General features: G+C 37.5%; 1 protein-coding gene across 2 annotated transcripts in view; it reads right to left on the minus strand.

The window, feature by feature from the left end:
• The window catches only part of SMAD5 (SMAD family member 5), a 48287-nt gene that overhangs the window by 17712 nt on the left and 12977 nt on the right, over positions 1–17598 (minus strand). For both annotated transcript variants that reach the window (XM_036240829.1, XM_036240830.1), the window contains 3 exons: positions 15982–16555; positions 9957–10208; positions 7783–7902 (listed from right to left, as the gene is read on the minus strand). In XM_036240829.1, coding sequence (XP_036096722.1) covers positions 7783–7902; positions 9957–10208; positions 15982–16384 — 775 coding nt within the window. In that variant the 5' untranslated portion in view covers positions 16385–16555. The remainder of the gene's footprint in view (positions 1–7782; positions 7903–9956; positions 10209–15981; positions 16556–17598) is intronic.

Here is a 17598-nt window from a genome sequence, read left to right on the forward strand (position 1 = left end):
ATGCCAAACAACTCAGTTCTTCACTGTATGTCTCTGGTGCCTTTCAAGCTGCCTCCCCTCCATGCTGGAACTCAGAGGAATGGCGTCTGTGTAAGTCCATTCATGGTCCCTTTAAGAGGAACTGCCTGGGACTCCAGCAGCCTCAGCCTCCCTCAGCCTCAATTTCCACTGGTCTTCACAGCCAGACGTTATAGGAACTTCTCTTCCTGGCACAGGAACCTTGAGCTGGGGTGCCTGGTGTGGGATGGGGACCCCTTGCTCCTCAGGGAGGACCTTCCAAACAATGCAATTTAAAAATGGGCAAAAGATTTAAATAAAAATTTCACCAAAGAAAATACATAAATGGTTAATAAGTACACAAAAATATTCAACATCATTATTTACAACAAGATAGCACTGTACACCCACAAGAAGGGCAAAAAATAAAAAAATTTAAAAACAAGTGTTAAGAATATGTGGAGAGCCCTGGCCGGTTTGGCTCAGCGGTTAGAGCGTCGGCCTGCGGTCCAGAGAGACACGGGTTCGTTTCCCGCTAAGGGCACGTACCTTGGTTGCAGTTTGTCTCCGGCCCTGGTTGGGTCGTGAGAGTGGCAGCCACTCAATGTGTCCCTTTCAGGTCGATGTTTCTCTCTCTCTCTCACTCTATCTGAACAAAATATATATATAAAAAAAGAATATGTGGAGAAATGGAACCCTCATATGTTACTGGTAAGTATGGAAAATGGTGCTGCCACTTTGGAAAAACTTGGCAGTTTTTCTTAAATACTTAACTTACCATATAACTCAGAAATTCCACTTTTAGGTATCTACCCAAGAAGAAGAAAAACAGTGTCCATACAAAGACTTATATGCAAATGTTCATAGCAGCATTGTTTATACTAACCAAAAACCTGAAATAATCATTATGTTCATCAACTGGTGAATGAATAAACAAAATATGGTACAGCCACATATGGAATAATTGTTCAACAATAAAATGGAACTACTAATACATTCAACAACATGGATGCAACTTGAAAACATGATGCTAAGTGAGAGAAGCCACATGCAAAAGATTATACAATATGTTATTCTATTTATATGAAATGTTCAGAAAAGGCAAATCTATAGATATAGAAAACAGATTACAGGGTCTTTGAAGATGGTCTGGGAGTTGGGATAGACTACAAAGTGGACACAAGGGTTTTTTGTAAAGGTTATGGAAATGCTCTAAACTACATTGTGATGATAGTGTAAAACTTTATACATTAACAAAATCCATTGAATCATAGACTTAAAATGAATAAATTTTATGGTATATAAATTATAGTTCAAAAAAGCTGTTTTTAGAGACATCCATCCCCAGGCAACAGAAGCACAGACCAGCAGCTGAGACCCAACCACAAAAACTACAACAAAAGCTGAGCAGGAGTTGAGCCCCACAGGGCAGCAGCACAACCCAGTCGCCAGCTGCGGGACCTAAGGCTCCACAGAGGCCTGTGCGATCCAGTAGCTCACAAGAGCAGTGGGAAGCCTGAGCCCAAGAGAAACTGGTGTGATCCAGCTGCCCTCCCTCTGGATATGCAGGGTGCAGGAGCACCAGAGAGGCCTGTGCAACCCAGCAGAGACTGTGTGATCTAGTTACCCCCAGGAACTGTGGGGTGCTGAAACACCAGAGAGGCATGTGTGACCCAGCAGGGACTGTGTGATCTAGTTACCCACGGGACCTACTGGGTGCTGCAGCACCAGAGAAGTCTGCGCAACCCAGCAGGGACTGTGCCATCCAGTTACCCGCAGAACCTTTGGGGGTGCTGAAGCACTACAAAGGCCTGTGCGACCCAGCAGCCCATGACATAGGCATAGAGCCGGGTCCCCAAAGGGACTGTGCAATCCAGTTACCCGTGGGACCTGCAGGGTGCTGGGGCACCAGAAAGGTCTGTGTGACACAGCTGCACACAAGATAGGCATAGAGGATGTGAAAAAACGAAGGCGAAGTGAATAGAAGCTACGCAGATGACCTCCCAGGACCAAACAGGAATTACATGTAAAATAAAGACAAATCCTCAGAAAAAAGCAACAGAAAAGCAGCAGGCCAGGACCATATAACCAGGGACACTAGTAGGATCTGTGGAAGCACGAGAAGGTGGCGGGCTGGGAGCTCACAGACAGCAGCAGTCTTAGCTGTGAACAGCACCCTTGGGGAATAAAAACCAAGCCCGCTCCGCAGTGCAGAGAGCCAGAACAGAGCACTAAAATATCCACAGCCACTCACCTGGGGGCTACAGCAGAGGGAGGGCAGAATGGGCTGGAATTCTGTAAGGACACCTGGGGTTTGGAGATCACTCAGACTTTCTGCTGAGTTGCAGCCACAAAGGACAGGGCCAGTATTCTCCTTCCCAGAGCTATGGGAAAAAGCAGCAGCACCCCCCACACCCCACCCCCGCCACTGCTCAGAGATTCAGCCTTTCTCAGGTGAGGCAAAGAAATGCAAATTGAGGCTCATCTATCCCACCCTCTGGAAATCCTCTTAAACAGAATACCAGGGCTACATTCCAAGGCACTGAGTAACTGAGACTACTAGCCACCAGGAAATAGCTAGGGGTTAACTGAACCTTTCCTGGGCTTACAAATCCACCCAGGAAAGTAAGACTTGACAGTGGTGTTTAATGTGGGCTCACTGAGGATCATCCCAATAGAGGGGGCCACAGACAGCAGAACACCAACACCCACAGGGGAAATTTGGCAGGCTCCACAACCCACTGAGATAGCCAAAATGGTGAGACAAAGAAACAACTCCCAAATGAAAGAACAAGAAACTCTATCGAAGATGAGATCAATGGCACGCAGCTAAGCAAATTATCAGAGGTAGAGTTCAGAGCCATGATCTTGAGGAAGCTCAACAGCATGAGTAAGGACATCAGTACCATGAGTAAGGATACAGAAACACTGAAAACCAAGCAAATGGAAATGAAGAATGACATAGCAGAAATTAAGAACACATTGGAAGGACTAACAAGCACAGTAGAGGAAGCTGAAAACTAGATCAGTGAATTAGAAGACAGGGTAGAAAAATATCAACCAATCAGAAAACTAAAATGAAAAAACAATTAAAAAACAGGAAGATAGCTTAAGAGAACTCTGGGACAACTGGAAATGTAATAACATCCGCATCATAGGAGTCCCCAAAGAGAAAGAAAATGGGCAAGGGTTAGAGAATATATTTGAATAAATAGTGACAGAAAACTTTCCTAACTTGGGGAAGGAAGAAGGCATTCAAGTTCAAGAAGCACAGAGAGCCCCAAGTAAGAAGAACCCAAACAGGCCCACACCAAGACAGACAGTAATTAAAATGCCAAAAATTAAACACAAAGAGAGAATCCTAAAGGCAGAAAGAGATAAGCAACAGGTTACCTACAAAGGAAACCCCATAAGGTTCTCAGCTGACTTCTCAACAGAAACACTACAGGCCAGAAGGGAGTGGCATAAAGTAATCAAGGTCATGAAAAACAAGGATCTGAACCCAAGACTACTCTATCCAGCAAGGCTATCATTCAAAAAAGAATGTCAAATAAAGAGCTTTCCAGACAAAAAAAAGACTAAGGGAATATATTAACACCAAACCAGCACTGCAAGATATGCTAAAAGGACTGCTGTAATTAGTAGAAGAAATAGGAAGAAAAATAGAACCACACTAAACAAAAAGGGCAATAAATAAGTACATATCAATTATCATCTTAAATGTGAATAGTCTGAATGCTCCGATAAAAAAACACAGAGTAGCTGACTGGATAAGAAAGCATGACTCACATATATGTTGTTTACAAGAAACCTACCTCACAACAAAAGACTGACATACTGAGGTTGAAATGGAAGGGATGGAATAAAATCTTTCAAGCAAACGGAAAGCAAAAAAAGATGGGGTAGCAATACTCATATCTGATAAAGTACATTTCAAAATGAAGGCCATATGTAGAGACAAAGAAGGCCACTACATAATATTGAAAGGATCTATCCAACAGGAAGATATAACCTTGGTAAACATACATGCACCCAATTTAGGAGCACCAACATGTATTAAAAATCTACTGGAGGACTTCAAAGGAGAAATCAACAGCAATACAATCATAGCAGGGGACTTCAGTACCTTGCTGACATCACTGGATACATCTTCTACACAAAAAATTAACAAGGAAACACAGACTCTAAATGAAGCACTAGATCAAATGGATTTAATAGATATCTACAGAGAATTACACTTCAAAAGTAAAGAATTCACATTCTTCTCAAGTGCACATGTGACATTCTCAAAGACAGACCACATGTTAGGTCACAAACTCAGTCTCTAGAAGCTCAAGAAGACTGAAATCATATCAAGCATCTTCTCAGATCACAATGGCATGAAACTAGAAATCAATTGCAACAAGAACATGCAAAGACATTTGAAAACATGGAGGCTAAATAGCATGTTATTGAACAATGAATGGGTTACCATGGAGATCAAGGAAGAAATGAAAACCTTCCTGGAAACCAATGAAAATGAACACACAATGACACAAAATCTATGGGATGCAACAAAAGCAGTTCTGAGCGGGAAGTTCATAGCACTATAGGCCTACCTCAAGAAGCAAAAAAAATTTCTAATAGACTATCTAATCTCACAACTTAAAGAACTGGAAAGCAAACAGAGAGAAAACCCAAGAGCAAGTAGAAGAAAGGAGCAAGTAGAGTAAAGGCCAGAGCAGAAATAAATGACATGGAGATAAAAACAATTCAAAGGATCAATGAAACAAAGAGCTGGTTCGTTGAAAAGATAAACAAGATTGATGAACCTTTAGCTAGACTCACCAAGAAACAAAGAGAGAGAACCCAAATACACAAAATCAGAAATGAAAGAGAAGAAATAATAACTGACACCACAGAAATACAAAGGATTGTTAACAGATCTTATGAACAATTATACAGCAACAAATTCGACAATGTAACCAAAATGGACAAATTTCCAAAAACACATAATCTCCCAAAACTGAACCGGGAAGAGATAGAAAACTTGAACAGACCAATAACAACAAAAGAAACTGAAGATGTAATCAAGACTCTCCCAGTGAACAAAAGCCCAGGCCCGGACAGCTTCATGGGGGAATTTTACTGAACATTCAAAGAGGAACTAATACCCATTCTCCTCAAAATATTTCAAAAAATTCAAGAAGGAGGAAGACTTCCAAACTTGTTTTATGAGGCCAGCATAATTCTAATTGCAAAACCAGAAAAAGACACTACAAAGAAAGAAAACTACAGACCAATATCCCTGATGAACATAGATGCCAAAATCCTGAACAAAATACACACAATCGAATCTAGCAATATATCAAAAAAATTATTCACCATGACCAAGTAGGATTCATCCCAGGAATGCAAGGCTGGTAAAATATTCGCAAATCAATAAATGTGATACACCACATAAACAAAATGAAAGATAAAAATCATATGATCATATCAATAGACGCTGAAAAAGCATTCGACAAAATCCATCAACATTTCTGATAAAAACGCTCAGCAATCTGGAAATAGAGGGATCATATCTCGACATAATAAAGACCATATGTGAAAGACCTACAGCCAATATCATACTCAATGGGCAAAAACTAAAAGCATTACACTTAAGAATAGGAACAAGACAAGGATGCCCACTTTCACCACTCTTATTTAACATAGTACTGGAAGTCTTAGCCACAGCAATTAGAAATGAAGAAAAAATAAAATGAATCCAAATGGGAAAGGAGGAAGTTAAACTGTCATTATTCGCAGATGACATGATACTAGAAACCATCAAAGACTCCATCAAAAACTTACTAGACTTAATAAATGAATTTGGCAAAGTAGCAGGATACAAAATTAACATCAAGACATCAATGGCATTCTTATAAACCAATGATGACCTCACAGAAAGAGAAACTAAATAAACACTCCCATTTACCATCACAGCAATAAAATTAAGATACCTAGGAATAAACTTAACCAAAGAAATAACGGACCTATTCATAGACAACTAAAGGTCATTGAAAAAAGAAATAGAGGAAGATATAAAAAAGTAGAGCACACACCTTCTTCATGGATTGGAAGAATTAACATCATTAAAATGTCCATATTCCCCAAAGCAATCTATAGATTCAATGCAATCCCCATCATGCAATACCAACGACATACTTCACAGAACTACAACAAATACTTCAAAAGTTCATATGAAACTAAAAAAGACCTCGAATAGCTACAGCAATCTTGAAAAAGAAGAACAAAGTTGGAGGGATCACATTACCAGATTTCAGGTTATACTACAAAGCCACAATAATCAAAACAGCCTGTACTGGACCAAGAACAGGCACATAGACCAGTGGAACAAAACAGAGAACCTTGAAATGGACCCAAGGCAATATGCTCAATTAATATTTGACAAAGGTGAAAAGAGCATACAGTGGAGTAAGAACAGCCTCTTTAATAAATGGTGTTGGAAAAATTGGACAGCTACATGCAAAAAAATGAAACTGGACCATCTACTTACACCCTACACAAAAATAAACTCAAAATGGACAAAATGTGACTCATGAATCCATAAAAATCCTAGAAGAAAATGTAGGCAACAAAATTTCAGACATCATACACAGCAGAATTTTCACTGATACATCACCTAAGTCAACAGAAACAAAGGAGAAAATGAACACATGGGACTACATCAAACTCAAAAGCTTCTGCACAGCAAAAGAAACCACCGAAAAATGGAAAGGTCACCCATTGTATGGGAGAGCATAATTGCCAATGATATATCAGATGAGGGGTTAATTTCCAATATATAGAGAGTGTTCATACAACTCCACAAAAGGAAGACAAAGAACCCAATTAAAAAATGGGCAGAGGAACTAAATAGACACCTCTCCAAACAGGACATACAAATGGCTGAAAGACATATGAAGAAATTCTCAACATCACTAATCATCAGAGAGATGCAAATTAAAACAACAATGGGGTATCACCTCACACCTTTCAGAATGGTCTCCATCAACAAATCATCAAACAATAAGTGTTGGTGAGGGTGTGGAGAAAAGGGAACTCTAGTTCACTGCTGGTGGGAATGCAGACTGGTGCAGCCACTATGGAAATCAAAAAATTAAAAATTGAACTGCCATTTGACCCAGTAATTCCACTTCTAGGAATATACCCTAAGAAGCCTGAAACACCAATCAGAAAGAATATATGTACCCCCATGTTCGTAGCAGCACTATTTACAATCGCTAAGATCTGGAAATAGCCCAGATGTCCATCAGTAGACAAAAGATAAAAAAGCTGTGGAACATATACACAATGGAGTACTATGCAGCCATAAGAAAGAAAGATCTCTTATCCTTTGAGACGACATGGAAGGACCTGGAGAGTATTATCCTAAGCAAAACAAGCAAAACAGAGAAAGACAAGTATCATATGATCTCACCTATTCATGGAATATAATGAACATAACAGTCTGAGGAATGGGGTAGTCCTTTACACTCGGAGGTGGAGTACAGACTGACAATCCCCAAAAGAGGGGTTTGTGGGGGAGATATAAACCACAGAACTTATATGCATGTATGCATGAACAATGGACATGGTCAACAATTCTGGGGGAATCGGTGTGGGGAAAAGGAGAAACATGTGTAACAACAATAAATTAAGTAAGTAATTAAAAAAAAAAGCTGTTTTTAAAAAGCAGCCAAGTTAAAAGAAGCAAACCACAAAAGAGCAAAACCAACAAGATAAATATGGTATTTCTCTTACCTCTGCTGGATATACTGGGCATAATCTGAGGAATCATGTTACTGCTTGTATCCATAGGCTGGGAATTGTCTTGACCCATCTGATCATCTGGTGGCATATAGGCGGGAGGAGGAGTATCAGCTAAGAGGAAGAAAATAAGACAAGTTCACATTCCAAAAGAATAAAGTCTTCATCCTTCTCAAAGTTATTCTAAAAGCATTTAAAAATTCATAACTTTCCCAGCAGGGTTCATTAATAAATATCACAGGCACACAAAAATGTAGGATGCCATCTTAGAGCAAGTGAAAAGAAAAAAAGACAGCACAACCATTAGTGACTGAAAACCTACTGTAAGAGGAATCCAGGATAGAAAGATCAGTGCTAAAATTCACTAAAATAGAATTCAAGGTCAATATTTTGCCTTTATTTGCTTAGAATCATATGCTCGGAGAATCTGCAACCTCTGGAAATCAATCTGAAAGACACAATTATCCTAGTATAGGTATGTATCTACAAATACTTTTAAATTATCAAACTTACCACATACTGTATATTGTTATTTAAAACTGAAAAATAAAGTTATGCTCCTTCAAATTTTGCCATAAATATTAAGAGCAGTTGTCTCATTTTCTGCAACATCCTAAAATGGCTGTAGTGCCCTATTAAATGGCTAGGTAATTCTCTCAGGAAACTGAATGCTAACTAGAAAATCTGTTGGGTTCCAACACTCATGGTTAAAATCCTTCTCAAAAGCTACAGCTGTAATTCTTTGTCTCTGTAACTATACACACTGAATATGATTTGTCTTTCACCCGAAGATATGTAGAAGATATATTCTGAGGCAAAGCTACAATCAAAAATGAATCTAGGGCCCTGGCCGGTTTGGCTCAGCGGTTAGAGAGTCAGCCTGCGGTCCACAGAGACCCGGGTTCGGTTCCCGCTAAGGGCATGTACCTTGGCTGCAGTTTGTCCCCGGCCCTGGTTGGGTCGTGTGGGTGGCGGCCACTCGATGTGTCCCTTTCACATCGATGTTTCTCTCTCTCTTCCTCTCTCTCCTTCCCGCTCTATCTGAGTGAAAAATGGAAAAATGTCCTCGGGTGAGGATTAAAAAAAATAATAATAATAATAATAATAAAAAAAAAAAATTAAAAATATAAAAATGAATCTAGGACAAAGTATGAATACTAGCTTTTGAACACATACCTAACAGCAGTTAAATGGTTAATACTTGTTCCTCTTCAAAACAAAAACTGCAGCCCTGGCTGGTTTGACTCAGTGGTTAGAGCATTGGCCCACAGACTAGAGAGTTCCAGGTTTGATTCCTGCAGAGAGCACATACCTCAGTTGCAGTTTGTCCCCAGTTTCAGCTGGGGTCCTGTGGGTGGCAGCCACTCAATGTGTCTCTCTCACATAGATGTTTCTCTCTCTCTCTCCCTATCTTCCTCCTGCTCTATCTGAAGATAAATGCAAAAATGTCCCTGGGTGAGGATTAAAAACAAAAACCTGCATCAATTGATATTTTGTTTCAGAGAAGCCACAAAGAATATACTTACATATGACTCTGCCTGCAGTAGGCATTCAAATATTTGACAGAGTGACATAAGATGTGTCCGGACATGACATGACATTAACAACAGTTCGAAACCTTATACATTATAATCTGCTTATCTTTCTACAGGCAAATCAGTTCATCAGTTATCTAATTAAAGATAACCGGAATTCATTTAACCTTCCAAAGTCTAAAATGATTTGACAGGCAAACTTTACAATGTAGTAAAGTTTAAAAACCATAGACTTTGAAGTCAAAGAAACTTGGGTCTGAACCCTCATTAGCTGTCCAACATGATGTAAGGTACTTAACTCTTAGAGTTTGTATCAATTTCTTTTTCCATCTGTAAACAGGAACAATATCTATCTCTCATGCTGGTCTGAACTTAATGTAATATCTTTAATCACAGTATCAGTTACATAAAAGGCACTCAATAAATGGGTCTTAGTTATAACTTACATGAAAATATATAAACATATGGTATTTGGCAAAATAAAATCCAAAACTCTTCTGTAAATGAAACAATTACCAAAGACTAGAGTCAAAAATAACTCTTGGCACATAACAGTTCACTCAGAGGGCCAGCAGTGTAACAACTGCTGATTCTTAGGGATTATTTTCTTGTATTAATAAAATAAATTCATACCTGGGAGCTGAAATGGACTTCCTGGTCCAGAACTTGCTGGGGAGTTGGGATATGTGCTGCTAGCAGGGGAAGGGGGATAGGGGCTATTTGGAGATAACGGAAAAGGAGTGTTGTTGGGCTGGTGGAAAGAATCTGGAAAAGTTGCATTTTGTGGCATGTGCGGTTCATTGTGGCTCAGGTTTCTAAACTGAACCAGAAGGCTGTGTTGTGGATTGAATTCATTATGGCGAGGCACTAATACTGGAGGTAAGACTGAAAGACAAAAACCAAAAGTCATCTGTCAGCAATGACTAAAGCAAATACCCCATGCATATTAAAAGGTACATAGAAAACATTCAGGTAGGTCTATAAACCTAATAAATAATTCACTTTTAGGAAGGAATGCTTTGTAGAACCTTAAATTTATTTACACAATAACTAAACCAAGAACTCTCTAAGCATTTAGCATGTATAAAAGTACTGTGGAAGACAGCAAACTCAGAAAAGATACCACTCTTGTTCTATAGGAGATAAGGCATATTTTAAAACTACAGTAAAAAAAAATTTAATGCAATGAAAGTTAAATAAAGGTGAGTACTTCCAGCTGGTAATGAATCAAGCAAAATATTATGAAAAAGACAGTATCTAATTAGACCTTAAAAACTAGGAGGATTTCACAGAGGAGTGCTAAGAGTAGGAATAATCGAGGAGAAGGGGATATAAGAAAGGATAAACAGTTGGCCTGGCCACTAAATTAGGAAGCAAGACTGACAGAATGAAGTTGAGGTCAGCAATATAGATGTCCCCAAAGCCTCTATGTTTCCAATTTTTAACATTTCATGTTTTTTAGTTTGAGAGATCTCACAATTTATGTTCATAAGTTAAGTTTTCCCAACTCAAAATAATAACCTTTCCTATGTAGAAGTCTTTCCTATGTAGAAGTCTTCAATCAAAATCAGTTTTCTAAAAATGACCATAATAGATATACAACAAAGCCTAAACATTTTAAGAGATACATTTTTTTAAAAGATAAACTTTATTCAAACATTCACTTTCTCTAAAGACCCAAGTGATCAAGCACATACAAATACCTGATTACCTTTCCCTATAGGAAACAGAATCAAACCCAATTTCTTTAAACTCTTACTGTACCAATTCATCTCTTTACAACTTTCCTATATTTGTCAATGTAATTTCACTTCTGAAAATTTCTTTGACTCTGACATCATTCAGCATCAATAAAATCAATTTATTTTTAAGTTAACTAGGTCATACTTCCCCTCCCAGAAGCAGGGATGTACCTGAGGAAGCAGAGGCTCTTATTTGTACTGTTTTTTGTTTGTTTTTGTCGCTTTTTATTTTATTGAACTAGTGTTGTAATTATGTGGTTAGCATCTGTTTTCAATTGTTTTATTCTACTACCAACTGCTGTCCCCCCTTACAGAACGATGGGTCAGCTGCCACCAGAGAGTAGGCAGGGCATTACAAATTTCTGAGTTTAGGTAGCTAGCAATCTGAAAGACTTAGTAAAATAACTACTTCGGCATTTAATCTAGTCAGGATTTTTGCACTTTCTTATTTTTAAGGCAGAGCTAAAATGACTGACTTCTCTCTTACTTGTATATCTATACACATTTTTTAGTATTATTTTATTTTCATCCAAAATAATACATGAATAATTTAAAAAGATAGATACCACAAGAGATTATAAAAACAGCAACTTCTAAGCCTCCTCCCATACAGCTTCCAGAGACAAAAAAACATAAACTCTCAGTCATTTTTTCTAATACTTTATGTGCTGCTAAATAATATGTTTATCTTACTATTATTGATTTAAAGACATTATTTGTAGACTTGCTGTTATGGCAAATGACATAGCTTTCTTATATCATTCTATCCCACTTCTAATTCTCCTCCCCCACAATAAAGTTACATTAAAACTTTTTTTTTTGGTTAAATTAATATTACATAGGAAGATTATTCATTGTTGAAGTATGTCCTATAATTGTATTTTTTTGTGAAGAATGCTTTTACTACAGTTAATAACTGCCTTGTTCCTTCATGTGCTTAATCACATTTACCACTAATATATCCAGAACTACAAACAAATCAGTTAAATTCCTATCAATATTATTTTCCAGATGCCACAAATAAACAAACAAAAAAAATCTACTGCTTCTGTTTTTCTCCCTTGGATCCTCCATCCTTTTGCTAAAATCTTTATTGGTTGCTACTTAAGTCTCCCACAAATCTGAAGTCTCTTCTCTCCTGTTGAATCTCACTTCCTGGACCTCATCTTCCTCCATTAACTTCCTAAGAAACAGTGTATAATGAAGATAAATTTTGAGTCCTTGCATATACAATAAGTCTCGCCTTTTCTTTGTCAGCAAACAAATTCCAGAATAGGTACCTTTTGCTCTCTGAATTTGTGGGATAATGCTTCATTTTCTTCTAGAATCCAGAATTGCACTGAGAAATACAATATTCTCATTTCCAGTCCTTTGTATGTGTCCTGTATTTTCTTCTAGGAGTTTTCAGAATGTTCTTTTTATCTGTGATATACTAAAATGCCATGACTGGCTCTTTTTTTATCCCTTCTGCTGTTTATTCGGTCACTGGGCCCTTTCAATTTTCAGTTCTGGAAACTGTTCTACTAGTATTTCATTGATAATTTTCTCTCTGCCATGGTCTATTTCTAGGATTATTATTTTATTAGAATGATATTTAACTTGAAACTCATTCTGAACCAATTAGTGTTTTAATCTAAGCACTTTCCATGCATTAACTCACCTAATCCTCATAATAAAACTATGGAGTCAGTATTATTATTCCCATTGTACAGATGAGGAAACTAAGTCACAGAATGGTTACGTAACTTGCCTGTGGTCACACTAGTATGTTAATAAGATCAGGATTCCAGAACCTAGTCTAAACCACTAGTCAACACTGCCTATTAAACATTGGACCACCTGGGTTGGCCCTCTATTTTTCTTTTCCAACTTTTAATTTTTTAATTTTTTTTTTAATTTTTTTTTGTAATACATTCTGGCTCCACTATATATAAGCAATGTGATCTTATATAAATTACTTCCCTTTGTTTTCTTACCTATAAATTTATTAGGTTTTAAAATGTTAGTAACATTTTCTAACTCTATGAAGAAATAACTTCATAGTAATAAAGAAGTGCCTAGACCATAAGTGCTCAATAAATGTTCATTATGATCACAGTTACTACTACTACTTTATTAATTAGTAACATAAAGTGATCTATCCTGCATTACAGATGCTTGATTAAATTGTTGAAGCACACCAGAACTATGCCCCCAGTCTTTTCTATAGAATGAATTATAGCTAAGAAAAATGGATTATAAAAAATAAGACATTCCTATAGTGGGATTACAAATCAAACCCTGGCTATGATGGAATACACTAAATTCCTAAATTTTTTTCAGCAACTCCTAGAAAATATCAAGCTAGGGAGTTTTTCAAACTACACTTCTCTATTAAATCCTCACACCTTCCTTTCTTAATTCCTTCAGGCTCCAGATTGCCTTGGATTCAGTGAAAAATTAAGAATCACCTCAAATACCAACTGGCAGCTCTAAAGCCCTTAAACTGAACTTTCCCTGTCAACACCATCACTGCTATTCTTTTTTGCTAGTTTCCACATCCATTGTTATTTCAAAGCCTTTTTACCATACTAGACTTATATTATCTCCATATGAAACCCAGTGTGGCACATAGACTCCGGGGTAACCACCATGATTCCCACCTCTGTGTACCATTCTTGCATAATCCCCTCCCTTTGAGTGTATTACCTGTGATTCGCTTTTAACCAAAAGAATATGGCAAAAGTGACAGTATGTATGTGACAACATTCTATAAGAATATAATGCCCCTCTAGCAAAAAGACCCTCTCTTTATTACTGACTTCAAAGAGGTAAGCTGTCATAAATGTGAGCTACCTATGAAGAGATCATGTAGCAAACAAACGAAGGCAGCCTCCAGTTAACAACTAGCAGAAGTCCAACAGCCTGCAAGGAATGGAATCCTGTCAACAATTCCATGAGCTCGCAAACAGATCCTTCCTCAACTGAGGCTCAGATGAGATCCAAGCCCTGACCAACACTTTGATTAAAGCATTACAAAGGACCTAATTAAGCTGTGCCTGGACCCACAGAAACTGTGAGATAATAAACTGTGTTAAGCCATTTCGCTTGTGGTAATTTATTTTGCGGCAATAGATAACTAATGTACCTAGCTAGTATCTCAGTTTACAGAATTCATTCATTACAAAAAAGTATTTACTAAGTACCATCTATAAAGTGCCAGGTACTAATAGTGTTCTAGGCAATGGGGGATGCAATACAGAATGAGACAGAGGAAGGTCCTGCTCACTTCAGTCAATAAATAAAATAAATGTTTAACATAGTGTCAAGTAATGATGGGGGTATTTGAGCAAGGACTGAATGGAGTGAGAAAATGTGCCATGAAAAGATCCTGGGAGAAAAGCACTGTAAGTAGAGAAAACAGCAAGAAAAAAGCCTAGGTGCAGGAGTATGGCAAGTACAAAGAACAGAGGAAGTTTGAAAGGTCATGTAGGGTCTTACAGAAAACTGTTTTAAGTGGGACAGAGAACCTTTAAAGTATTTTGAGCAGGGACTGACATGACTTGATACATATTTTTAAATATCACTGTGGCTCCTATGGGGAAAACAGAATGGGTTGGAGAGATACCAAAATAGGCAGCAATCTCAATTAGAAGACTACTGAAGGTGAAAGATGATGATGTTCTGTACTGGAGCAGTGATGTTACAGTTAGTGAGAAATGGTATTATCAAGATATAAAAACATATTCTGAAGGTACAACAAACAGCAGTTGCTCATAGCTCAAATACAGGACTTAAGAGAGAAAAATAAGATGACTTCTAGGTAGCAATAACATGAATACTGATGCCACTTACTTCAATAAGGAAAACTGGAGATATAAATGACTTGGGGAAAAAATGAAAAGTCCCATTTAAACATTAAATATGGTATGTTTATTGGGCATATTCAAGCAGAGATATCAAGTTGACAACTGGATACAAAAGTCTAAGTCTCAAAAGAAAAGTTGACTCTGTGGAGTTATAAACGTTAGTGTCAGCTTATAGATTGTTTTAAGATGTGACAGCATGAGAGCCAAGAGGAAAGATATAGAGGGAGAAACTGTCCAGAGACTGAGTCCTGTGAAAACAGAAAAATAAACCAACAAAGAGACTAAGCAAAAACAACCAGTAAGGCAGGAGAACCAGGAAACTGTAGTGTTTCAGAAGCCAATAAAGAAAAGGTTTTGAGTGGGAGGGAAGAACAACTGTATCAAATGATGTTGGGAGGACAGATAAGATGAGGATTGAGAATAACCCCTCTCTGTCTGTAAAAAGGCAGTCACTAGTGATCTTGACAAGTCAAATGGTAGGGAAAAAGGACTAACTGAAAGGGTGTCAAGAAAAAATTGGAGAAAATAATGTGAAGATAATAAAAATGGAAACTCCTCTAAAAGAACTAGAGGAAATAGTGCAAAAGATTGGGTGTGAGGAGGTATAAATGATGTTGAGACAGGAATTCTTTTTAACTTTCATTTTTGGATGGGCAGTATCATGACATGTTTATATGCTCTCACAAATAGTCTAGTAGGGAGGAAAAATATAATGCTGGGGAAAGGGGTGATAATTATAGAAATAAAGTTCTTAAATAGACAAAAAGGAGTGGGATATATGCGCATGGAGCTTACGCCTCAGATAAAATAGAGACAGTCATTCACAGGAATGGATGAGTGTATATATAACTGACTCCTTACAGTGAACAATGAATTAAAATAAGCCACTTGGGAGCTATATCATCTATATATAAAAAGCTGAATTCAAAATCCAGTATTCTTTCCAAGATTAAAATCTTTAAGAAGGAAAACACAAGGCTAATATAACCTTTTAATTACTAAATCCAGTTAAATGCAAATCAGGAAAAGAGAAGTTTTTAAAATTCTTCTTAAAGGAATAAAACCTACCTGGACTCTCCACTCTCTTATAGTGGTATGGATTGATACAAACTTCTTTTTGTTTAGATCCAAAAGGAAATTCACAAATATCCAATGGTTTTAGCTCATGATGACTTTGCAAATCAGGCCAGCGCCAAACACGACAGTATATAACATGGGGTAAGCCTTTTCTGTGAGAAACCTGCAGGCGTCCATCTAAAGATCTGGGAATAGTGACACATTTGCTCGGCTGTCCTGGACTGCTCAAGGCTTTCTCCAGTTCCTCCATGGCACCCTTTTTCTTTTTTAGCTTTTTCACCAAAGCATCGACTGCCTTTTCTGCCCATTTCTCCTCTTCATCACCTTGCTTCCAGCCCAACAATCGCTTTACTGCTGGACTAGTAAAAGAAAACAAGCTGGCCATTGACGTCATTTGATATAAATCTTCAGAGACCTTCCTGCAACTCAAAGTCAGCGGCTACCAACAGAAGAGATCACAGATGAAAAGTCATATATATAGGTCCTAAATTGAAGTTCCAATTAAAAAGGGAAGAGAAATATTTATCTTCGTAAGTGTCATAAGCTTCTTTCACTGGTTCAAGTCCTGAAAGAGAAAGGGGGAAAAGGATAAGATCCCTAATTTAAATGAATGCAATTAAAATCAATATAATTGAAAAGTATGTTATTCTTAAATAAGAGCAGAAAAGCATTACGAAGTAAAACAAAAAAAAAATCTGTCTAGAAAGAACTTAAAGTCCTGTGACCACTCAATTCCTTCTTCTTAATATGAACAAATAAATCATAGGCAAAGCAAAATGATAACCAAAAGCAAAAACAGGCTGCTCTACTTTCTGCGTATTATCCAAAAAATACAGCTTCTAGATTTTAAGTCCTTTGGTCAGGCTAAGTAAGCCCCCAAATGGCCTTCTAAGGTTTGATTCTGAAGTACTTTTCTTCATTGAAATCCACATTACATGCTATGTCAATTCTGAGCATATGTCTGATCTGAACAAAAGTCTTAAGAGAAATTTAGCTCTTCCCCATGATCATCATTTGCTTTATTTTTTTTAAGGAAATATTTTAATATCCATTTTATAAAGAGTCACAAGTTGTTGTTTCTTTCTTTACTGATTTCAGAGAGAGAGGAAGGGGTAGAGAGAGAGACAGAAACATCGATGAGAGAGAACATCGATTGGCTGTCTCCTTCATGCCACCCACTGGGGATGTGGCCCACAATCTGGGCACATGCTCTGACCTGGAATGGAACTGGTGACCTCTTGGTGCATGGGTCAATGTTCAATCACTGAGCCACACCAGCCAGGCCATCATTCGCTTTAAAATGTTTCACAGACTTACAAGTTTTGGGCAAAAGCCATGGTCTTCTTCAAGTCACATTATTAGAAGCAAATTTTATTAATGGTTGTTATAAGATGTACCAAACTCTTAAATAAATCCTAACACACACAACTGCCAGAAAAATGGAAAGTATCTATTTTTAAAACTAAGGATGCTGAATAAATTTTAAAAGATTTCAAAGTTTAACCCTGAAAAAGTACAGTTTATAATTTTATAATTCCCATTGCCTTCTGTGATATTTTGAGTATATTAAATTAATGAACCTGCTCCAGGCAGACCACTACTCTGCAC

Source organism: Molossus molossus, unplaced genomic scaffold, assembly GCF_014108415.1.
Source record: "Molossus molossus isolate mMolMol1 unplaced genomic scaffold, mMolMol1.p scaffold_m16_p_4, whole genome shotgun sequence".
Lineage (NCBI taxonomy): Eukaryota > Metazoa > Chordata > Mammalia > Chiroptera > Molossidae > Molossus > Molossus molossus.